The sequence below is a fragment of the Chrysemys picta genome, chromosome 12 (assembly GCF_011386835.1).
Source record: "Chrysemys picta bellii isolate R12L10 chromosome 12, ASM1138683v2, whole genome shotgun sequence".
Lineage (NCBI taxonomy): Eukaryota > Metazoa > Chordata > Testudines > Emydidae > Chrysemys > Chrysemys picta.
This window is the reverse complement of record NC_088802.1, coordinates 30,237,116-30,261,729: the sequence shown is the minus strand read 5'-3', so window position 1 is coordinate 30,261,729 and position 24,614 is coordinate 30,237,116. Positions and strand designations below refer to the sequence as shown.

Sequence of the window (24,614 nt, the reverse complement as noted above, 5' to 3'; positions counted from 1 at the left end):
TGTGTCTCCACAAACACAGTCTAGATCCCCACCACAAGAGCACAGTTCAAAAGTTACTCAGTCCAGGAGGGCCCCCTCCACAGTGGTCTGTAGAATTCCTACGCGCTCCCCCACTGGCAGATGGTCCTCTTCTTCTCCTCAGGGCTCCAGCGGCTCCCCAGCAGCAAACGTAGCAGCTCCAGGCGGCAGTCTGGTGGCCAGCAGGAAGGACCCTTCTCAGGTGGAGGTGGTGGTGGCATTCTCAGCAGCAGGAGCAATGGTTGGGGTCTCTCCCTCCGCTTCTCTGGGGAGTGGGCCAGTAGGCCCCCCCCAAGGGGCTGTAGCTGGAACAGCAGCACCCAAGGGTGTGGGTGGGTCTAGCAGCCAGCCAGCAAGCAGGTAGCAGAGAAAGAGGAGGAGCAGTCCCCTACCTCCCTCCAGGCCAGAGGGCTACAGGAGAGTGATCTATTAGTCCCAGGTTAGACACAGTTTCTGTTCCCTGAGTGACCAGAGTAGGGGCTGCATTAGAGTAATCAGGAATCTGCTAGAACCAGTTAAGGCAGGCAGGCTAATTAGGACACCTGGAGCCAATTAAGAAGAAGCTGCTAGAATCAATTGAGGCAGGCTAATCAGGGCACCTAGGTTTTAAAAGAAGCTCACTTCAGTTTGTGGTGCGAGTGTGAGGAGCTGGGAGCAAGAGGTGCAAGGAGCTGAGAGGTTGGGCTGCTGGAGGACTGAGGAGCACAAGCGTTATCAGACACCAGGAGGAAGGTCCTGTGGTGAGAATAAGGAAGGTGTTTGGAGGAGGCCATGGGGAAGTAGCCCAGGGAGTTGTAGCTGTCATGCAGCTGTTACAGGAGGCACTATAGACAGCTGCAGTCCACAGGGCCCTGAGCTGGAACCCGGAGTAGAGGGCGGGCCCGGGTTCCCCCCAAACCTCCCAATTGACCTGGACTGTGTGTTCTTCCAGAGGGGAAGGTCTCTGGGCTGTTCCCCAACCCACATGGTGAATCTCTGAGGCAAGAAAATCCACCAATAATTGCAGGACCCACCAAGATAGAGGAGGAACTTTGTCACAGTGTGTACAAACAATGTATTTGTGGAAAAAGAGAAAATTAAACTTACCAATTTCTTCAGTACGTTTCCCTTAAAAATATAGAAATAAATATTATCATCTCCTTTCTTCACGAAACAGAGTTAAAATATGTATGAAATTCACTAGGAGCACAGAGGGATGTGTCTGAATTTTGTGAAACTTGGACAAAGACATTTTTTATGCATGAAATTCACCAGGGTTTACAGATAGCTGTGTCTGAGTGATGTGAGAGATACTATTATTTTCTCTGTAACCAAGGAACAAATGTGTTTATTTACTGACTTACCACAGGGGCATCTTTATAGGGCCCATCACTGTAATGTTAATGCACTATACTTTAGTAGCAAAAAAGAGATTTGAAGTACAAATAGGAGAGACCAGGCTTTGCAGAACCTTGTTTCAAGTGGGACCAGAGATGAGAACTGGGAGGAGCGGGAGCTGGAGGACCAAGCAGGATGTAGGGATGTAAAAGGTTAACCGGTAAGCATTAGTCTTACCAGTTAACCCGCCTTAACCGTTAATCCCGGGACGGCCGGCCCCAGCAACCCTGCGCCTGCCTGCCTGCTGACCCCAGCAGCATCACCTGGCTGGAGCGGCCCCAGCCACCGGAGCAGTGCCGCCTGGCTGGAGTGGCCCCAGCCATGCTGCCTGGCAAGAGCAAAGCCGGCCGGCTGGAGCGGCCCCAGCTGCAGGATTGTCCCCAGACAAACAAAATATTTTTAATCATTTAAATGGTTAATTTTTAAATGGTATTTACATCCCTGGCAGGATGCAGATGCATCAGCTATGATCTGATTCTCTGGCTCAGTTCTACTGCCAGAGACTCTCCTCCCTCCAGTTCCCCTCCCCACCTCCCCTCTACCAATAAATTCACATGTATTCTTCTCCTTTATTTAGGACAAGACCAGCAGGTCACATATTCTTTTAATGTTAAATTCCTGAAGTGCCCTTATTAATTTATTAGGCTAAAACCTGTATTTATAGTATATTTCTCCCTCTAATATTTACCTTTCCTTGTAAAGAGATAAACAGTGAGGCTAATGAAACCAAACAAAACCACCAGGATCACACTCAGAGCCACCATCCAGGGATTAACCCTCGGGAAAAAGGGATCTAAAAAACAAAAAATCCAGGACTTGCCTTAGTTTGGAAGCGGTGACTAAAAACATGTTTTTATTCCATACAAACACATAAATAGTGCCCAGCATGATTTGTGTGAGATAAGAATGAAAGAGTGGTCAGGTCTACCCTACACAACCAACCAGAAACTGATTTTAAAAGTGGCTCCAACCAACACAGCTTTAACACTGATTTATCCTTGAAAAAACAGGCCTGATTTGATTGATTGATATTCAGAGGGCCATAGAGTTCAGATATAAATTCTCTGCTAATAAAACCCCATTGACTTCAATAGAGTTACACCAGCAAAGAATTTGGCACTCAGTGTTCAGCAAAATTCACAAATTGCCAAATTAATTATCATATTTTTGAAAAACCCACTATTACCCCCAAATGTTTGGATAAGAATCAAAATTCCTCCAAACATTTGTGCAGCAAACTAATTAAATTTTATTTGCTGTTCTTGTGCTCACAGTCAGAGGTGGATTAAGGTTTCATGAGGCCCTGGGCCACAGAAAGTGGGGGGGCCCTCCCCAACTCTCCTGCCCCGTTCCGCCCACAGTCCTGCCCACAGCCCCACCCCATTCTCATTGAATGTCAGAAGAAACAGCACCACGACTTAGGTGGCATTTCACACAACAACTAATGAAGAACGAGTTGGTGCAGCAACAAGATCACAAACAAGCCACAGTACAAAATTTACCACATTAATAAAAGGTTTCAGAGTAGCAGCCGTGTTAGTCTGTATCCGCAAAAAGAACAGGAGTACTTGTGGCACCTTAGAGACTAACAAATTTATTAGAGCATAAGCTTTCGTGGACTACAGCCCACTTCTATGCATCCGAAGAAGTGGGCTGTAGTCCACGAAAGCTTATGCTCTAATAAATTTGTTAGTCTCTAAGGTGCCACAAGTACTCCTGTTCTTTTTGCACATTAAAAAAAGTCATTTATGGTGCATTTAAGGTTGCAGGAATAGAAAGTGTCAGTGGATTGAGTGAAAATTTCTTCTAAAAAATGTTGGAAGCTTGTTTTTTTTGCTTTTGGGTTTTTTGTTTTTGTTTGTTTCTTTTATTTTGTGCTAGAGTATCAGGAAAGTCGGACTCAACATTAAATTTACATGAAATCCAAATCTTTGATAGTCTGAATATAATTAAGGGAATCAAATTGCCTGAACTGTGACTCATAGAATCATAGAATATCAGGGTTGGAAGGGACCTCAGGAGGTCAGCTTGTCCAACCCCCTGCTCAAAGCAGGACCAATCCCCAACTAAAAAACCTCTAAGGCCTTGGCTACACTTACCGGCAAGTTCGACGGCTGGAAATCGAACTTCTGGGTTCGACTTATCGCGTCTAGTCTGGACGCGATAAGTCGAACCCGGAAGTGCTCGCCGTCGACTGCGGTACTCCAGCTCGCCGAGAGGAGTACCGCGGAGTCGACGGGGGAGCCTGCCTGCCGAGTGTGGACCAAGGTAAGTTTGAACTAATTCGAAATAAGGTACTTCGAACTTCAGCTACGTTATTCACGTAGCTGAAGTTGCGTACCTTAGTTCGAATTAGGGGGGGTAGTGTAGACCAAGCCTAAGGAAGGAGATTCCACCACCTCCCTAGTGAAAAAGTTTTTTCCTAATATCCAACCTAAACCTCCCCCCACTGCAACTTGAGACCATTACTCCTTGTTCTGTTCTGACTCTGCAAATATACCAGCCTCCCATCTTCTTTTTGTATGTGGATTATGAAATATCCACTACAGATTCTTCAGTTCTTTTCTTCCTATGTTTTGTTTAGTTTCTAGTGGTGGTGAGTTCAGAGTGGGGTTTGGATGGTAACTGACCTGCTATAGAAATGGCTGATTCCTTGTCTTGATTAAGAATGGTGTTCCTGATGCAGCAGGACAAGTTTTGGTTTGAATGCTCCGTTACAATGATAGCAGTTTTTGTTTCAAACAGGCCGTTATCATCTCGGGATGTTGTTTCAGAGACTGACAGTAGATATCTCCCACTGAGATCTCTCCACAGTACTTCAGGCTCTGGGTACCAATCAGTTGATTGACAAACCACCCGGATCCCTCCATTCTGGTGACCCTCAACAGAGATGAGAGGAGCAGAGCCTAGACCTAAGAGGAAAAATACATAAAATGGTGTTAATTCCATGAATTAATTTATAAAGCATAAGGGAAAAGGGACAGTTTGTGGGTCCCTTACTCACACTAGAAAGCACTAATTCACATGGATAGTCAGTGGAAGGGATAAATGAATACTGGAATCTCTGAAATCCCAACACGTATGGGGACACAAAAATGTGAACAAGTATTTAAAATAATTTCACCGAGTCAGTGGGAAATATTGTCATCTTAACACAGGAGTAACTGAGTGCTGAGCACCTTTGGCGATATGACACTTGATTTAGATATTTAAATAGGACCTGAACTCTTTGAAAATCTGGTTTTTAGTGCATTGGATGGAGATATATATATAACTGGCTTAATGGTTACAGTGTCAAAGGAGCAGGGGAGAAATGCTCAGTCTTGTGTAAGAGTAGAAAATACATAACTTCCCACCCCACCCACCCACCATCACCATTATACTGCCTCCGCAAATAACAAGGCTGCATTCGATTTTAAATAATTTCTAAGTAACAACCAGCAGTGAACCAATAAGAAGGCCATAAAAGTGTGGCAATCCCACCATAGCCACACATCCTAGAAACAGCTGCAGAGCAACTGGAAGGCCATATTTGTCCAGAAGTCCTTTCTCTCCTAACTTCAAACAAAAATTTATTTTGGGCAAGAAAGTGCCTTCGCCATCCTGAAAATGTTTTTAACAACATGTTGGGGAAGTTTTCAGACTATTTCCCCCAAGTATGAACATTGCTGTTTGCTGAAATTTAGATGCACTGTGTTATTCTAAAACAATTCACAAGCAGGGAGTCCGAGTTACTGTAATAAGAAAGAATAAAGCCTGCAGCCCACACAAAGATAATACAGACACAAGCCACTGACCTGCTACCTGCAGTTCCAATACAGTTATTTCATCAAATGTATCATCTTGAACAAAGCAGTGGTATAGTCCTTCATCAGACTGTCTGATATTGAAAATCCTCAAGGCAATGTTTCCATCTGTGAGCCCAGCTTTCAAAAGCTCCGTCCTTCCCCGATACTCTGGCATCTGCATTTCATACTGATCCTTCCCATCATGGTAGCAGTGCACAAAGGAAGAAAACTCAGACCGGAACCATCTCACCTCCATGTTTACAGCACTCATCCTGGGGGACAGGTGACAAGATAACACTGTTTCCTGACCCACGATGGCAATGACAGGGTCACTGGGTCCAATCACTGTGAATTGGGCTGCAAAATGCACCAGGACAAAAAAAATAAGCTCAAAGGAAAATGAGGATTTGATATGAAGGTCACATCCAACAGGTTCTATTTTATACAAACTTTCCAGAAAATTCACCCAGAGGCAGATACCTGCCATGGAAAACTTCAGTTTGAATGTTTAAGGGAGAGCAGTGCTCTGTTCTAAGAACAGACAGCCTCAGTGTATAGCACAGGCACACAGCACTAAGATAGTGTGTGGAGCTGATAACAGGCAAGCTTGGTACTGGGGATTTCCCTACACCCCCACCCCGAATTTCCCCAACACCCCCCCAGTAGTCAACTAGGGTATGTCTACACTACGAAATTACGTCGAATTTATAGAAGCCAGTTTTATAGAAATCGGTTGTATACAGCCGATTGTGTGTGTCCCCACATAAAATGCTCTAAGTGCTCTAGTCGGCGGACCGCGTCCACAGTACCGAGGCTAGAGTCGACTGCCGGAGCATTGCACTATGGGTAGCTATCCCACAGTTCCCGCAGCCCATTGGAATTCTGGGTTGAAATCCCAGTGCCTGAATGATGCAAAACAGTGTCGCGGGGGGTTCTGGGTACATGTCATCAGGCCCCTCCCCCTCCGTTAGAGCACCGGCAGACAATAGATTCGTGCCTTTTTACCTGGGTTACCTGTGCAGACAACATACCACGGCAAGCATGGAGCCCGCTCAGCTCAGCTCAGCGTCACCATATGTCATCTGGGTGCCGGCAGACGTGGTACTGCATTGCTACACAGCAGCAGCTAACTGCCTTTTGGCGGTAGATGGTGTAGCATGACTGGTAGCCGTGGGGCTGGCAGCCGTAGGGCTGCATTGCACCAGCCCCTTGCCTTTTGGTAGATGATATATTACGACTGGTATCCATCGTCGTCGTACTGCAGTGGCTGTCAATCATTGGCACCTGGGCAGACATGCTACTGTCTTGATGATGATGGCTATCAGTTGTAGTATGCTATTTTCTGCCAATTGCCCAGTATTGTCTGCTAAGCACCCAGAAGAGGCCGAGGGCAATCTGGGTGCTGGCAGACGTGGAGCTGGCAGATGTGGGGCTGCATTGCTACACAGCAGCAGCCCCTTGCCTTTTGGTAGAAGATGGCATATTCCAATTGATATCCATCATCGTCGTACTGCAGAGGCTATCAGTCATGCTGCACCGTCGGCTGCCAGCTTAAGATGTAAAAAAATAGATTTGTTCTATATTCATTTGCTTCCCCTCCCTCCGTGAAATCAATGGCCTGCTAAGCCCAGGGTTTTCAGTTTAATCTTTGGGGGGACCATTCTGTGTGACAGTTGTTTGTGTTTCTCCCTGATGCACAGCCACCTTTCTTGATTTTAATTCCCTGTACCTGTACGCCATGTCGTCACTCAGCCCTCCCTCCTTTCCCTGGTCCATCAGACACTAGTTTCGCGCCTTTTTTCAGACCAGGCGCCATAGCTAGCACTGGGATCATGGAGCCTGCTCCGATCACCGCGGCAATTATGAGCACTATGAACACCACGCGCATTGTCCTGGAGTATATGCAGAGCCAGGACATGCCAAGGCGAAACCCGGACCAGCTGAGGAGGCGATTGCAGCGCGGCGAAGAGAGTGATGAGGAAATTGACATGGACATAGACCTCTCACAAGGCACAGGCCCCAGCAATGTGGAAATCATGGTGTCACTGGGGCAGGTTCATGCCGTGGAACGCCGATTCTGGGCACGGGAAACAAGCACAGACTGGTGGGACCACATCGTGCTGCAGGTGTGGGACGATTCACAGTGGCTGCGAAACTTTCGCATGCATAAGGGCACTTTCATGGAACTTTGTGACTTGCATTCCCCTGCCCTGAAGCGCCAGAATACCAGGATGAGAGCAGCCCTCACAGTTGAGAAGCGAGTGGCGATAGCCCTGTGGAAGCTTGCAACGCCAGACAGCTACCGGTCAGTCGGGAATCAATTTGGAGTAGGCAAATCTACTGTGGGGGCTGCTGTGATCCAAGTTGCCAGGGCAATGAAAGACCTGGTGATAGCAAGGGTAGTGACTCTGGGCAAAGTGCAGGCAATAGTGGATGGTTTTGCTGAAATGGGATTCCCAAACTGTGGTGGGGCCATAGACGGAACCCATATCCCTATCTTGGCACCGGAGCACCAAGCCACCGACTACGTAAACCGCAAGGGGTACTTTTCAATGCTGCTGCAAGCCCTGGTGGATCACAAGGGACGTTTCACCAACATCAACGTGGGATGGCCGGGAAAGGTACATGATGCTCGCGTCTTCAGGCACTCTGCTCTGTTTCGAAAGCTGGAGGAGGGGACTTTCTTCCCGGACCAGAAAGTAACCGTTGGGGATGTTGAAATGCCTATAGTGTTCCTTGGGGACCCAGCCTACCCCTTAATGCCATGGCTCATGAAGCCGTACACAGGCAGCCTGGACAGGAGTCAGGACCTGTTCAACTACAGGCTGAGCAAGTGCCGAATAGTGGTGGAATGTGCATTTGGACGTTTAAAAGCGCGCTGGCGCAGCTTACTGACTCGCTCAGACCTCAGCGAAAAGAATATCCCCATTGTTATTGCTGCTTGCGGTATGCTCCACAATATCTGTGAGAGTAAGGGGGAGACATTTATGGCAGGGTGGGAGGTTGAGGCAAATCGCCTGGCCGCTGATTACGCGCAGCCAGACACCAGGGCGGTTAGAGGAGCACAGCAGGGCACGGTGCGCATCAGAGAAGCTTTGAAAACGAGTTTTGTGACTGGCCAGGCTACGGTGTGAAACTTCTGTTTGTTTCTCCTTGATGAATCCTCCGCCCCACCCGGTTCACTCTACTTCCCTGTAAACCAACCACCCCACCCTCCCCTCCCCACTTCGAGCACCGCTTGCAGAGGCGGTTCCTCACACAACTAGGGGGATAATTGCCAAGGTAGCCTGGGATGGGTGGGGGAGGAGGGAAGGAAAAGGACACACTGCATTTTAAAACTTTAACTCTTATTGAAGGCCAGCCTTCTGATGCTTGGGCAATCATCCGGGGTGGAGTGACTGGGTGGCCGGAGGCCCCCCCACCGTGTTCTTGGGCGTCTGGGTGAGGAGGCTATGGAACTTGGGGAGGAGGGCTGTTGGTTACACAGGGGCTGTAGCGGCGGTCTCTGCTCCTGCTGCCTTTCCTGCAGCTCAACCATACCCTGGAGCATATCAGTTTGATGCTCCAGCAGACGGAGCATCGACTCTTGCCTTCTGTCTGCAAGCTGACGCCACCTATCATCTTCAGCCCGCAACTTGCTCTGTTCATCCCGTGATTCAGCCCGCCACCTCTCCTCTCATTCATACTGTGCTTTTCTCATGTCTGACATTGACTGCCTCCACACATTCTGCTGTGCTCTATCAACGTGGGAGGACATCTGGAGCTCCGTGAACATATCGTCCCGCGTCCTCCGTTTTCTCTTTCTAATGTTCACTCTCCTCTGTGAAGGAGAAACATTTGCAGCTGGTGGAGGAGAAGGGAGAGGTGGTTAAAAAAGACACATTTTAGAGAACAATGGGTACACTCTTTCGTTACAAGGTGGCATTTTTCCTCTTATAGTGAGGGCCTGCCGGTTTGGTATGAGAGATCACTCACGTAGTGCCAGGCAACAGATTTCGGCTTGCAGGCAGCCATGGTAAGCCACAGTCTTTTGGCTTTTTTAACCTTCTTAACATGTGGGAATGGTTTCAAACAGCAGCGCCCTCATTTCCCATATCAAGGATGAATTGGGTTGGCCATTTAAAATGGGTTTTCAATGTAAAAGGAGGGGCTGCGGTTTCCGGGTTAACATGCAGCACAAACCCAAGTAAACCACCCCCCCCACACACACCCAATTCTCTGGGATGATCACTTCACCCTCCCCCCACCGCGTGGCTAACAGCGGGGAACATTTCTGTTCAGAAGAGCAGGAACGGGCACCTCTGAATGTCCCCTTAATAAAATCACCCCATTTCAACCAGGTGACCGTGAATGATATCACTCTCCTGAGGATAACAAAGAGAGATAAGGAATGGATTTTGTCTGCATGCCACCAAACACCGGGACCATACGCTGCCATGTTTTGTTATGCAATGATTCCAGACTACGTGCTACTGGCCTGGCGTGGTAAAGTGTCCTACCATGGCGGACGGGATAAGGCAGCCCTCCCCAGAAACCTTTTGCAAAAGCTTTGGGAGTACATGAAGGAGAGCATTCTGGAGATGTCCCTGGAGGATTTCCGCTCCATCCCCATACACGTTAACAGACTTTTCCAGTAGCTGTACTGGCCGCGATTGCCAGGGGAAATTAATCATTAATCATTAAACACGCTTGCTTTTAAACCATGTGTAATATTTACAAAGGTACACTCACCAGAGGTCCCCTGTGTGCCCTCAGGGTCTTGGGTGAGTTCGGGGGTTACTGGTTCCAGGTCCAGGGTGACAAACATATCCTGGCTGTTGGGGAAACTGGTTTCTCCGCTTACTTGCTGCTGTGAGCTACCTACTTTACCTCCATCCTCATCTTCCTCGTTCCCCGAACCGTCTTCCCTGTGTGTTTCTCCAGTGAGGGAGTCATAGCACACGGCTGGGGTAGTGGTGGCTGCACCCCCTAGAATGGCATGCAGCTCCGCGTAGAAGCGGCAAGTTTGCGGCTCTGCCCCGGACCTTCCATTTGCTTCTCTGGCTTTGTGGTAGGCTTGCCGTAGCTCCTTAATTTTCACGCGGCACTGCTGTGGGTCCCTGTTATGGCCTCGGTCCTTCATGGCCTTGGAGATCTTTTCTAATACTTTGCCATTTCTTTTACTGCTACGGAGTTCAGCTAGCACTGATTCATCTCCCCATATGGCGAGCAGATCCCGTCCCTCCCGTTCGGTCCATGCTGGAGCTCTTTTGCGATCCTGGGACTCCATCACGGTTACCTGTGCTGATGAGCTCTGCATGGTTACCTGTGCTCTCCACGCTGGGCAAACAGGAAATGAAATTCAAACGTTCGCGGGTCTTTTCCTGTCTACCTGGTCACTGCATCTGAGTTGAGAGTGCTGTCGAGAGCGGTCACAATGAAGCACTGTGGGATAGCTCCCGGAGGCCAATAACGTTGAATTCCGTCCACGCTACCCCAATTCCGACCCGCAAAGGCCGATTTTATCGCTAATCCCCTCGTCGAAGGTGGTGTAAAGAAACTGGTTTAAAGGGCCCTTTAAGGCGAAAGAAAGGGCTTCGTCGTGTGAACGTGTCCAGGCTTAATTCGATTTAACGCTGCTAAAGTCTACCTAAACTCGTAGTGTAGACCAGGCCTAAGTTACATACAGTGCCAATTTAGTCATTGATTGGAAATTTGAATTGAAATGAAACACTAACACACTTTAAAAGCATATATAATGTATGATAAAATACTTGTACCTAAAAAAGTATAATAGGTTTGAAAAGTGTGACCAAAGATTAGCTTTTTGACACACCTGTTTTTTCTGACAATGTTGGCACATTTGTTTTGGCAATGTCAGCCAACCTTATCATTTCAAAATTATGATTTGTAAGCAAGGTCTGAATGACTCTCCCCTGACAGCTAATGATGAGCCAGGGGTGGGGCGAAGGCTTCAGGACTAGACTGTATTTACATGAACTCACCTACTCTGCTTAGCTATCCAGCAGACAGAGCTGTGTCGCCCAAGTGATCAATTTTGGCTGGTGTTGGGTTACAAATCACTTTAGTATTGAATGTGGGGGTCCTGAAATGTTGTTATCCTTACTGTATGCGTAAAGGGCAGCAGAACTGTACTTAGCCTGTCCTGATTGAGGGGGGCACCCTGAGTGCTTAATTTTTGCCAACTCTGAGCCGGCGGCACATCTAGGCTTGGCAGTTCATCACCCCTGGACCTCTGGGCTTGCCATATCAGTTATGAAAGTAAAAAACCTGCTTGAGCCCTGGCACCTCTTTCATTACAAATTAAGCACTGGTCATGCTCAACTGAACTCACTCACTAAGCAAGGGGTTTGGATGGTAGATCCCAGTGGAAGGGGGGGTGGAAGAGAACAGAGGTTTTGCTCGGTGGTGTGGGCTATCCCTAAGAATCACAGGCACTATTTGACTTGCCCCCCTCACCTATTTAAAGATAAAGCTTATTAGGCTCCATAGAGATTCTTTTGTTTTGTTAAGTGGTCGCTAAAGCTGAAATCACAGGTCTAAGTGCTTAGATCTGCTGTAGGACAGTGTTTCTGTGGAAAAGACAGCCCAGCCTGAACTCGCTGTGAGGTTCCCCCACTGAGAGCTGAAATCACTGAGAGCTGGGTGGAACCTCAAGAGACCAACTTGCAGAGGTCACAGTGGCAGGTGGCAGCAGAAGGTGACAGCACAGGACCATCGGCAATGGAGTGGTGGAGTGAACGGTGGCATGACAAACAACAGCGGCCATAGTGAGTGGCCGGAGCGAGTGGCGAGCAGCTGGAGGAACAAGCAAGGTGCCTTGTCCCCTGCACCCCCCCCCAGGGTGGGAGGTGAACTCATGTGAAAGCACCTCTGAACTCTGGGTCTTCACTGACCAAGGACAACAACTATGAGTGGGATGCGGTAGAGGGAGAAAGGAAGGACACATTAAAGAAACATTTGTTGGTTGAACTACGTTTTAGTGACTTTGCTCCAGAATGCTAGATTTTTGACTGAGAAACTTATATAAATATACATTTCCTAGTAGGCCAAGATTTTTAAAATGCATCATTTGCCAAGGCAAATATCTCACATCGTTGCTATCTCCAGAGGTCGTTATCTTTGGGAGTTTCTGCACTAAACATTTTTATTATATTATAATTAATTTTTACATAAGAATGGTCATATTGAGTCAGACCAATGGTCCACCTAGCCCAGTACTCTGTCTTCTGACAGTGGCCAATGCCAGGTGCTTCAAGGGGAATTAACAGAACAGGGCAATTATTGAGTGTTGTCCACTCCCAGCTTCTGGCAAGCAGAAGCTCTCAGAACATGGTGTTGCATCCCTGCCCATCCTGGCTAATAGCCATTGAGGGACATATCCTCCACGAACTTATCTAATTCTTTTTTAAATCCTGTTCTGGTTTTGGCCTTCACAACCACCTCTGGCAAAAAGTGTCACAGCTTGACTGTGTGTTGTGTGAAGAAGTACTTCCTTTTGTTTGTTTTAAGCCTGCTGTCTATTAATTTCATTGGGTGACGACCCCTAGTTCTTGTGTTATGTGAAGGAGCTTATTCACTTTCTCCATACCAGTCAAGATTTTATAGACCTCTATCATATCCCCTTTTAGTCCTCTCTTCCAAGCTGAAAAGTCAGTCTTTTAAATCTCTCCTCATATGGAAGCTGTTCCATACCCCTAATCATTTTAGTTGCCCGTCTCTGTACCTTTTCCAACTCCAATATATCTTTTTTGAGATGGGGCGACCAGACTGCACACAGTATTCAAAATGTGAGCATACCATGGACTTATATAATAAAAGTGGAGGAGCTTGGTTTGCCAGAACAATCAGCAAAGCCAATGCTGACAAACTATATGTGAAAACTATGTGAAAAGGTTGCAAAACACCAATCCTCTGGACTGCAGACAGCCTTATAAGCCAGTCATTGTCAAAAAATGCTGGAGACACAACACAGTTTATTCCAGTGGTTCTCAAACTTTTGTACTGGTGACCCCTTTCACATAGCAATCTTCTGCGTGCGACCCCCCTTATACATGTGTGGGGGTCTGGATGCATGGGGGTTAGGCAGTGATCCTATGACTGAGAAGCGATGGGGACAGGAAGTGTGGGGGGGAGGATGCAGAGCTTCCTGCAGCTGTGGGAGGTTTCTGGGGTTGGGTGTGACCCAGCCTGGCCCCGGCCACTCCTTGCAGGGGAAGAGAAACCCTGTCCTCCCCCAACCCCAGCCCAGCCAGGACTAACAGCTGAGACGAGTGCAGGGTCAGAGCCACCAGCTGGGGCATTCCCCAGCCCTGCCCCCACAGCAGTTATTTGCCTCTTTGCCAGCTGCTCTGGGTGCCTGAAACGATGCGTCCACACTGCCGAGGAGGGGCACATGACTACTCTTGCAGTTTCCCTTTGCTTCCCAATCAGAAAGTCATTTTTTTCCTGTAGAGAAGCAAATAAATCTGCGGGGGACATGAATTCTGCATGCACGCAGTGGTGCACAATTCCCTGAGGAGTAGAAACTGCCATGAAATTTGCTGTCTCCCATCGGGATTCAGGAAAGGGTTAGTGGTCATATTTGTGGTTCTGTCACCAAGGTGTTCCTGAGCCACAGTCCCACTAAAAAAGTCACATGACATCAAAATATTTCAGTTCTTAAGACATTTTTGTGGACATGTGGAGCTCAAATTATGGCTCTGATCTGGTACAAAGTGAGGCCATACCTCAGGAGCGTCTAGCATCCACTGCCCCTTTGAGGAAGCAACAGTTCAGAAGTGTAAATTTTGGTTCCAAACCTGGCTTGCGCAGAGTTGATCAACCAGACAAAGTCATTTGTGCATATACAACAGGACCAGGGGGTCTCTCGTAAGCCATGTATTTTGTAGACAGTACAGTAGGAGATTGATTGAAGGTGCCATGCTTTGGCCACTCTGCCTGTGCAACACCCATATACTGTGAGCTAAATTCCTGTACTTGGCAGACTTCTGAGAATATTTTTTATGTGTATTAGTTGCTCTCTGCTGGCAAAGTTTTTAGTTTAAAAAATGATTAACTGCTTTAAAATGGCATTAATGCAGAGTTCAGGTTGTCCAGTGTTGACTCATGCCCTTCCAGAATGGGGAGAGTGACTAAATTTAAACCCAGGAAATCACTTTGTGTGATGCCCCAACATGCCACTAACACACTAACACACGCTAGCCTGGCAGATGCTACAAAACAGGGTACACCAGCACTGTAGGAAAAGGTCTAATATCTTCTCTTTGCTAAGGTAAAACTCAGGTTTAGGTCACGGGTAGTGAATAGGAGCTACTTACATTGAAACCCTAAGCCTACTCTACACAAACTACCCCCCCTTCTTTCTGATATACTGCCTTAACTTACCCCTCATTAAGCTGTGAAAGTTATTAGTGACCCCCCCGCCCCGTTAACAGAGTAGCCGTTATGTCAGCCAGCGGCCATTAGGGGGAAGCAGACACCTTAAAGACACAGTAGCCTGAACTTTTCAACTGTCTTCCCTTCAAGGCCTTAAGGTAGTTGGAGCTGGTCCCAATCAAGTGTTAACACTGCAAAGACCTTAGTCTAAATGTGTATAAAAAATCTGTAAAATGTGTGTAAGACAGAGTTTTTGTACTAAAGTGCAAAGCTCTCCTTTCTTCTGCAGAATAAAGCAACTCTTCCTTATCCCTGTCTGGCTGTTATTGGCTCTCAGCTAGGTGGACCCAATATTTCGGTAACAGTTTCTGGCGACCCCAGATGGGACCCTCCTAGCTCGGACATTGGACTCTGGACGGCTGCGGCGAACTGGGAACGGCGCCAACGGAGTGTTTCGCCCCTTTTCTCTGCTTCACCGCGGCCCCCGGGGTTCGTGCTCCGATAAGGTGAGTCCTAATAGGATAAGGAGACACTATCTGGTTCTGGTCTGGTTAACCGGTTTATGAATTTCTGTCTTATACATTGGGCGTTAGGTGTGTATTAGTAGAAATTCCTGTAATAGGATCCTATTAGACCATAATTCCTTCTGTTCTCTGTGTAATTCTCTGTTAGAGTGTCAGCAGGCAGATAGGTGGGTCTCTGTTTAGGCCATAATTCCCTCTGTTCTCTGTGTAATTCTATTTTAAGAGTGTCAGCAGGCAGATGGGTGGGTCTCTGGTAAAACCCTCTAAGGATAGTCCTTTGGATTATATGTTAAGCAAATGGCCCTTACCCGGTGTTCAAAAAGGGATGTCAAGGAAGTGTTTTTTACAACTTTGCACCAAGGACTGGCCAGCCTTGGGGACTGCGTGGCCCGAGTATGGCTCCTTTGATATTCCTACCCATTTAACCCCCTTACGCCTGACATTGGAAAACCAAGCACCGGGGCAAATGGACTATTGGTTTTTGTGGGACGATGAGGCCCATCGTCGCATGAAGAAGGTACAGGTTCAAGCCCCTCTATTCCCGAAAGCTTCTGTCCCTCATGAGGCTGATTATTTGGAGGATATCCCCCCCATATATTGCTCTAGACCACGCCCACCCCCGGCGGTAGCATTACCAATTAGGGGGGACCTGGTACCCTCCTCAACGGAGACCAGGACAGCAGGTCTACCGAGACAGATATTACCAATAAAGACTGAGGACACCACAATGCAGGCAAGCAAATCAGCTAGTGGAGCCACCAGCAGTGAGTACACTACCTCCCTGTCTGTTCCCAGCCTTAGTCCGTCCCATACAAGGAAGGGGGCACTTTATGGGGACGAAGTAATTAATGTCCAAGCACCCCTCCGGACCATCCCAGTCCCTACAACGGATGAGAATGTTGTAGACCGTTATGTTCATGTCCCCTTTACCACTGCTGACCTTATGAACTGGCAAACCACTACACCTCGCCTTAGGGACGACCCGGACGTCGTTCACAGGCGATTCCGTGCCATTTTCCAGTCTCATAGTCCTGATTGGCAAGACGTGGGCCAACTTTTAGATTGCTTATTGCGCACGGAAGAGAAAAAGCGGGTACTGAGGGGGGCCCGGGAGGCTGCAGAGGCTGCCAACGACGGTCGCAATTTTATAAGGCTCGCCAATCCGCCCCATTGGAACCCGAATGATTTGACCCAACAAGCAGATCTGAAGAAATTCCTAGATTATATTTTGACAGGCATAAAACAAGCGGGAAAAAGAACTTTAGATTGGACAAAAGTTCATAATACTGTGCAAGAAAAAGAAGAACACCCTTCTGACTTTTATAAAAGACTTTGTAAAGCATTTTGTATCCATACTAATATAGATCCCAAGGCCATGGACACACAGTCCACGGTCAGGCTTATTTTTATTTCCCAGTCAGCCCCGGACATCAAGAAGCGGTTGCAGCAGCTTGAGGGTGCTAAAGAAAAATCCCTGAAAGAACTGGTAAGCGTGGCCACCCGAGTATATCATACAAAAAAAAAAGTTCAAGAGACCAAACAGGTGAGGATGCTAGCAGCCCTTGTAAACACTAGAAATGAAAAACAGGGAGGGAGACAGGGACCCCCCAAGTGGCAACCAAAATCAGATTATGGGGGGACCCTGAGACATGCCAATAATATATGTAACTACTGTAAGCAGCTTGGCTACTGGAAGAGAGAGTGTCCGAACAGACCTACCGGACGACAACCCCGTCGCCCAGACTGACCTCAACAACAGATGGCTGTGACAAAAACAGACGCTGTTGCTAATGAGGAATGACGGCAACCAGGGGGTCCTCTTGTCACCTATTCAAATGATTTTACCACTTATGTTTGTTCCTCCACAGACCCCCAGGTTTGCCTAACATTGGGAGGAACCACCTATTCTTGTCTTTTGGATTCAGGGGCTGCACTTTCTACTGTTACTGCCAAGCCGGAGAGAGGAAGCCTTACAGATAAGAGCATTCCGGTAATGGGTATAGGCGGGAAGCCATTTGACTGTTCTGTATTACAGGAGGCTGCTGTAAAAATCTCTGGTGTCTCCTCCTCCCATGCCTTTCTGCTAGCCCCGGATTCCCCAGTTAACCTCTTAGGCAGAAATCTGTTGTGTAAACTACGTGCTCAAATTTTCTTTTCAAATGACAAAATCATTCTTCGGTTGCCTCAAACCCAACTTCCCCAGCTGTGTGCTGTTCTAACCCAAGTTTCAAAGGACCCGATCCTGCCTGCGGACCAAATCTTACCCGAGCGACTCAGACAGGAGGTAAACATCTCCCTGTGGGGCACTTCAAGGGCAGACTTGGGGACTCTCCAGACAGAGCCAGTGCGTATAACCCTGAAGCCAGGCATTGAAATTCCTCGAATTCGTCAGTATCCCATCCCCCAAGAAGCTCTGCTTGGCCTCCGGAGTCTTATCACCACATTCCTACGGTTGGGAGTGCTGGTTCACACCAAGTCTCCTTTCAATACTCCCATCCTGCCAGTAAAAAAACCTGACATGGACTCAGAGGGAAAACCGGTATACCGATTTGTCCAGGACTTACGTGCAGTAAATAAGGTTGTCCAAGCTAAACACAATGTGGTACCAAACCCTCACACAATCCTGACTGCCATTCCAGCAGGTACTGCTTGTTATTCAGTAATAGACTTGTGTAATGCTTTTTTTAGTATTCCTCTAGATAAGGACAGCTGGGATATCTTTGCATTTACATGGACAGACCCAGAAACTAGAAGAGCAGAACAACTGACCTGGACTCGGCTCCCGCAAGAATATGTTGAGTCCCGACTATTTTTTCCTCTATCCTGACACGTGACTTAGCTGATATCAGCCTACCAGGTGGGTCTACATATCTCTTGTATGTGGATAACGTCCTGGTTTGTTCTCCGGATCAGGTAACATGTAAAACAGACACTATTTACTTGCTAAATTGCTTGGCAAACAAGGGACATAAAGTATCTCCTTCTAAGTTGCAGTTTGCCAAAGACAAAGTAACTTATCTTAGTCATGTACTCACCCCTGGGTATCGAGCGTTATCTAGTACCCGTATTCAGTCAATTCTTAACATTCCCCGACCAAAAACAAAACGCGAAATGCGAGAATTTTTAGGCCTGGCAGGATTCTGCCGTTCCTGGATTCCAGGTTTTGGGGAAATGGCAAAACCCCTCTTTGAACAGATCACCCATGATGCTGAAGAGCCCCTTTACTGGGATTCTGGGGCCGTCAAAGCCTTCCAGGGAATTAAAACAGCTTTGGCCTCAGCCCCAGCCCTTGGACTCCCTGATTATCGCAAACCCTTTGTTCTCTATGTACATGAGCGACTTGGGGTGGCCTCTGGTGTCCTTACTCAGGCTTTTGGACCCAGAGAACGACCTGTGGCCTATTTCTCCAAAAAATTGGATGCTGTGGCACAGGGCTTTCCTGGCTGTCTCCGAGCAGTGGTTGCTGCTAGTCTCCTGGTACCCCAAGCGGAAAAAATTACCTTGGGCCATCCACTGACCTTACGGACCCCTCATGCAGCTCAACAATTGTTAGTCCAAAAGGGCACGCAACATTTGACCTCTCAAAAATTAACGCATTTAAAAGTTTCTTTATTGTCCAGGACCAATTTAAAAATTAAACAGTGCCATACCTTGAACCCTGCAACCCTTTTACCGTTCCCGGACTATGATTATGAGCCCTCACATGATTGCCTTCAAATAGTGCAACATCAAGAAAAACCTCGAGTAGACCTTTCAGATGTGCCCATTCAAAATGCTGAACTAGAACTGTACACTGATGGTTCAGCACGGGTCATGGAAGGCCAACGGGTATCTGGGTTTGCAGTAACTACTCAGTTTGATGTATTACAGTCTGCTCCCCTGGGACCTTCCACCTCAGCTCAGGCAGCAAAATTGATAGCCCTCACCCGAGCATGTGAGTTGGCAGCAGGTCAGTCGGTGAACATATATACTGACTCGAAATATGCCTTTAGTGTTTGCCATGCCACAGGCCAACTGTGGGCAGAGCGTGGCTTTATTACCTCCAGTGGCACTAAGTGGCCCATGGGCCCCTGATCCTGAAATTATTAGAAGCCATACATCTGCCATCTGAGATTGCCATCGTCCATGTTCGGGTTCATCAGAAGAGAAACGATCCCACCGTTAATGGGAATCGGTTGGCTGATTCAGCTTCAAAAGCAGCCTCCCTACAGCCATATGTTACCAACCAGATAGTACTCACATCCTCCACCCCGCCAACTCCAGTCCCAGCCCCTTTTACCCCTAAGCCATCAGAGGTCGAGCGTTGGAAAAGCATGGGGGCCACCAAAACCCGAGGGGGGGAGTGGCAACTGCCAGATGGAAGAAGAGCATTGCCCCGAGCTGCTCTACGGCCTGCCCTATTTAAATTACACCAGGAAACCCACAGTGGTGCAGAGGCCATGGCAGCTACTGTGAATAGACTTTAGTATGCTCCTGGAGTATTCCAGGAAGCTAAACGAGTCCTTGCCACTTGTGACATCTGTGTGAAATTCAATCCAAGGGGGGAACCTAAAGGCCCCCCTGGAGCCAGGTTATGGGCATACACACCCTTCGAGCGACTTCAAATTGACTACTCAGAAATGCCTAAGTGCCAAGGCTACAAGTACCTCCTTGTAATCGTGTGTCAACTGACTGGATGGACTGAAGCATTCCCGACTAGACGAGCAACTGCCGTGGAAGTGGGAAAGACCTTATTAAACCATGTCATTCCTAGGTTTGGCCCCCCTAGGTCTATTGACTCTGATCAAGGGACTCATTTTACTGCCCAGATTATTCAAAACATTGCAAAAGCCCTAGGTATTGACTGGCTTCTACACACCCCTTGGAGACCACCATCTTCAGGACAAGTGGAAAGGATGAACCAGACTTTAAAACTTAAACTTTCTAAGCTGTGTGCTCAAACCGGGTTAAAATGGCTTCAGGCTCTGCCTTTGGCCCTCTTGGCAGTTCGAACTGCCCCTAGAGGCCGGCTCCGTCTCTCTCCCTTTGAACTTTTATTTGGCAGGCCATACACCGGATTTGCTGATCCAGGATTTGTAACTGATTTAGCCACTTGGGGTGACGAGGAACTAACCAAATATGTTGTTTCCCTTCAAACCACTCTCAAATCTCTCCACAGGTATGCGGCTCAATTTCAGTCCCTACCCGCTGATGTTCCTGCCCACCGGATCGCTCCAGAAGACTGAGTCTATGTGAAAAAGTAGAAACACGAGCCTCTCCAACCCCGGTGGGCGGGCCCTTTCCAAGTCCTTCTTACCTCTCACACTGCTGTTCGAGTGAGAGAGCAAGACACTTGGATACACCACACCGGAGTCAAGCTAGCCCCTAGGACGGGGCCAGAAGCAGATGACTTCGGACCTCGAGGGAGCACCGCCAGCTCTTCCCACCGCGACCCGGAAGAGCCAGAAGCAGACGATACCTGGAAAGCTGAACCTCTTGAGGGACTAAAGCTTCTGTTCCGGCGAACAAAATCCTAAGACTTTATAACTATGGGTTCTCAGACGGTGCTGCAGTGGCTATTGCTTTTGGGTTTGCCCCTTGTACAAGCTAATCCACACCCAGCCGCTAAATCTCTTCAGCAAATAGCCACATTAGGACACTTATCTAATTGTTGGCTGTGTCACAAAACCCGCTCTGAGGAAAAAATAGAATTGTGGGCTGTACCAGCAAATCTTTCTAAAGTACTCTCCTTACAGGTAAAACAAAAAACTGAATAAGCATAAATTAAAAAATATCAATATAACAAATATAAAAGAAGGTCTGAGGTTTGGCATTATTATTGGGCAGCTAAGGGGGTCCCTCTTTTTAAAGTTCTTGGAATCGAGTATAAAATGCCCCTTTGTTTAAAAAATGCTGAAAAAAAAGAAAAAGAAGTAGGCTACCTTCCCCTAGAAGCCTGTAATCAAATCCTTCGGTTTGAAGTCAGAAATAGAACCTTTTACCCTTTAAATACCCCTGAAAATGCCCAAAAACCCCATTGTCTCCTACACATGGCCATTACTGTGAGACCAACAGGCTTTTGTTATCAAGGGCAGTGGTTTCCCTCATTCCTCCCGTTAGGCCCCATAAATAAAACACATATGTATTATATAAATATTTACTCTGGCATTCTGTTGCCCCACACATCCCTTGAAAGGATGTCTGGATGCCCGGAGCCTATAGAATCACTTGCAAGTTTTACAGCTAACATATTTAAAGTTACGTATTGTAGAGCCATTTTAAACACTACCCATGCCCTAGGAAACTTAAATGTTTCCCATTGAAGGTGCCAGGACCGGCTAGTAAGTAACTCCGAGAGCTGGAATAGAAGAGTGACCTGGCGCCATCGAGTTGCAGGTAATACCCTTACCCTCTATTTAAAGACCCCTGGCTTGTACTTTATCTGTGGCCACAATGTCTATAAAGCTCTTCCTCCAGGTTGGCAAGGTCGGTGCAGTGTAGCCCGGGTGTTACCAGATGTCCAAGTAAACGACACATTGGATGCCAGCCAGATTCTTAATCTGGGCAGCTATGTCCATAAGTTTTTGACACCCCCCCTTATAAGGACTCGAGCGAAACGTGCCAACAATCCCCTAGTAGTCAGGCAAACGGGGTTTCACTCTTTTGTTTGTGCGCTCATTCCTGGGTTGGGAGTAGCCGAGCTAAAAAAAGCAGTAGTAAATATTTCTGCAAAATTAAAAAAAATAGCCAATGCATCAATAAACGCTTTGCAAAAGTTAAAACAAAAAATTAATAAAGTAGCAGAAATAGCTTTGCAAAATAAACGTGTGTTAAATGCTATAAATGCTAAATTAAAAAAAACTTGTGCTCGCATCAAAAAAAAATGTTGTTTCTATGTTAATCATTCTGGCTTAATTAAGCAAAAATTTACAAGCCATTAAGAATGCTGCTGTTGTTTTCCATACTGTATCTCTTGATCACACTTTTAGTTTTGAGGACCTCCTCCCAGACCTTGGGTCATAGTTTACAGGGCTCTTTCGAACAATTGTTAAATAGATTCTTTTTTTTCTTTTCCTTCTATGTGTTATTTAAACAATAATACAATGTGCCAAATGCCTGTGTAATGCTATAATCAAAAGCTCTGCTGTCCATAAGAAAACCCAATATCTGTCCCTCCAGCTTGATCGCAAATTGCGTAACGGGCCTGACAATTTTTGAATTTGTCAGGCCCGAAGGGGGGACTGTGAAAGTTATTAGTGACCCCCCCCGCCCCGTTAACAGAGTAGCCGTTATGTCAGCCAGCGGCCATTAGGGGGAAGCAGACACCTTAAAGACACAGTAGCCTGAACTTTTCAACTGTCTTCCCTTCAAGGCCTTAAGGTAGTTGGAGCTGGTCCCAAGCCGGTTTTCACTGACCAGATAGCAAAAGCACGGGTCTGACCACCACCAATCAAGTGTTAACACTGCAAAGACCTTAGTCTAAATGTGTATAAAAAATCTGTAAAATGTGTGTAAGACAGAGTTTTTGTACTAAAGTGCAAAGCTCTCCTTTCTTCTGCAGAATAAAGCAACTCTTCCTTATCCCTGTCTGGCTGTTATTGGCTCTCAGCTAGGTGGACCCAATATTTCGGTAACAAAGCCTCAGTAACCACTGCCACCAAGCTGCTGACAACACATGACTGCAAGCAGAGGGAGATTATGATTTTGTGGGACCCTGGGCCAGAGCAAGTGGGGACCCCTCTCCCACCCTTTCTGCCTGCAATCTGCCCCACCCTCCCCGGTGCTCCTGCTGGGGAAATAGGGTCAGGGCATAGGAGCTTTTCCCCCCCATCTGGCACTGCTGCCAGGGAGTGGGGTTGCAGCGCGGGGGCTTCCCTGCCCACCCGGCACTCCTGCCAGGGAGTGAGGTTGGGGCACGGGGGCTTCCGTCATTCCCTGGCAGGAACACCAGGGGGGAAGAGCGAGGCAAGCCCCCACTCCACAACCCCACTCCCCAGCAAGAGCACCGGGTAGGTGGGTGCCCTCGTGCCACAACCTGGTCCATTTTTCCAAGGCCTCCCAATTGGCCGGGGTCCCTGAATATGGGCCCCATTGGCCCAGTGGCTAATCCGCCACTGATCGCAAGAAGACACTTTTGTGCACCTCTAGAGACACAACCTATCAAGATTCAATGTCAACATGAAGCATGCTTGATTCTTCAAAGTACATAGTCCCTCTTCTCATACCACAGTCACAGCTCTGCCAACCTACCCCAACGAAACCTCCACCATTCAGTGCAGCTACACCAAACACCATGAATGGCAGCTGGAGAGCATGCAGATAAATGTGTTCAAATCCTTGCAAGACAACACTTCAATGACATGATATCTTAATACTTCCTCAGATCAACTTATTACGGCATCATCTTTACCGAACCCGCCGCAGTGGCCATTGCCAGCTCAAGGGCAGAGTTAAGGTTATATTCTGGGGGTAGCATGTACCTTAACTTTGCATTTCATAGTTTTCAGAGGTTTAAACTGAACAATTCTCCACATTCTGGAAGGGCACAAGGTAGCCCTGGGCAACCTTAACTCTGGTTAATGAAGATGTGGGCAGTTAATTTCATTGACAATCTGTTTCTTATTATTCTTCTGTCCCACAAATCCTGCCCTCCCCATGCAGTAGCATGGACTGCCCATGGAGTATGATTAGGCCTAGTAAACTGAGAGAGGCAAATAGAGGAATTCTGAGGGGGGAGAGGGCATGATCCAAATCTCACTGAAGTCAGTGGGATTTTTTCTACCCCTACCTTTCAGTGGGATTTGGATGAGGCCCTAGAGAAACTGTCCATTTTTTTGTGCATGCTTAGAGAATGCCTTGTCACCTGAAGTTTAGTTGGCATCTCCAGCTGCTGCAGATTATAGTGTCCTGCTTGCTTAACTCTGCTCTTCCAGTGGAGTGTTAAACACCTGAGCTCTGCGATCTGTTCTGGGGTCCAGAATGTTTCTGGTGCAACTCAAGGAGTTTCTTTTTTGATATAGGAAGCTCTAAATAGTTTGGTGCCAAGCTGCCACCTCTGTCTCATGTGACACCACGGTGTCTGAGAACAGCTGAAATGCTCAGGCTAATAGTCCCACCACCATCCCCCGCCCATTAAAACCAGTGGGACACTTTCAATGTAGGGGCTTGGGTGGAAGAGGATGGAATTGAGATAAGGTGAGCTGGGTAGTTATTAGGCCCGAAGAGTTAGGGAGCAAAGATGGTGTTAAAGAAAAAGAGAAACCAAACCAAAATAACACTTATTGTTGGTCCAGTTTGGAATTTGTGATAGTTTTTGTCCAGTTTTATATTTGCAACTAAAGAGAATAATGGGAACGTTTTCATAAATACAAAACCCAAATAATTTCATGTATCTAGATTATCACTCTGCAATAAGAATATCCATCCAATGCTCTGGGCATAGTTTACAATCTTTAAGAAACACATGTATGAATAAACAGACCTGTAAATTCCCCAAGATCAGATAAAGTATTCCAGCAACAAAATAAATATAGCCAAAAACAACTAAGGT

The 24,614-nt window shown here is 47.2% G+C and overlaps 1 protein-coding gene and 1 long non-coding RNA gene across 7 annotated transcripts in view; one reads left to right on the top strand and one right to left on the bottom strand.

Moving 5' to 3' along the window:
* The window catches only part of LOC101935053 (butyrophilin subfamily 1 member A1-like), a 62,312-nt gene that overhangs the window by 22,083 nt on the left and 15,615 nt on the right, over positions 1–24,614 (bottom strand). For 3 of the 6 annotated variants that reach the window (XM_065562452.1, XM_008175663.3, XM_065562455.1), the window contains 4 exons: positions 5,193–5,540; positions 4,026–4,307; positions 2,084–2,188; positions 1,105–1,125 (listed from right to left, as the gene is read on the bottom strand). In XM_065562452.1, the coding sequence (XP_065418524.1) occupies positions 1,105–1,125; positions 2,084–2,188; positions 4,026–4,307; positions 5,193–5,540 (756 nt within the window). Of the gene's footprint in view, positions 1–1,104; positions 1,126–2,083; positions 2,189–4,025; positions 4,308–5,192; positions 15,162–24,614 lie in introns of those variants that run through there. The other 3 variants (XM_065562454.1, XM_065562451.1, XM_065562453.1) reach the window with 3 other exon arrangements.
* LOC135974467 (uncharacterized) lies at positions 17,862–22,645 on the top strand. The gene is made up of 2 exons (XR_010591725.1): positions 17,862–17,942; positions 20,244–22,645. It is a non-coding gene; the product is annotated as an uncharacterized LOC135974467 (long non-coding RNA).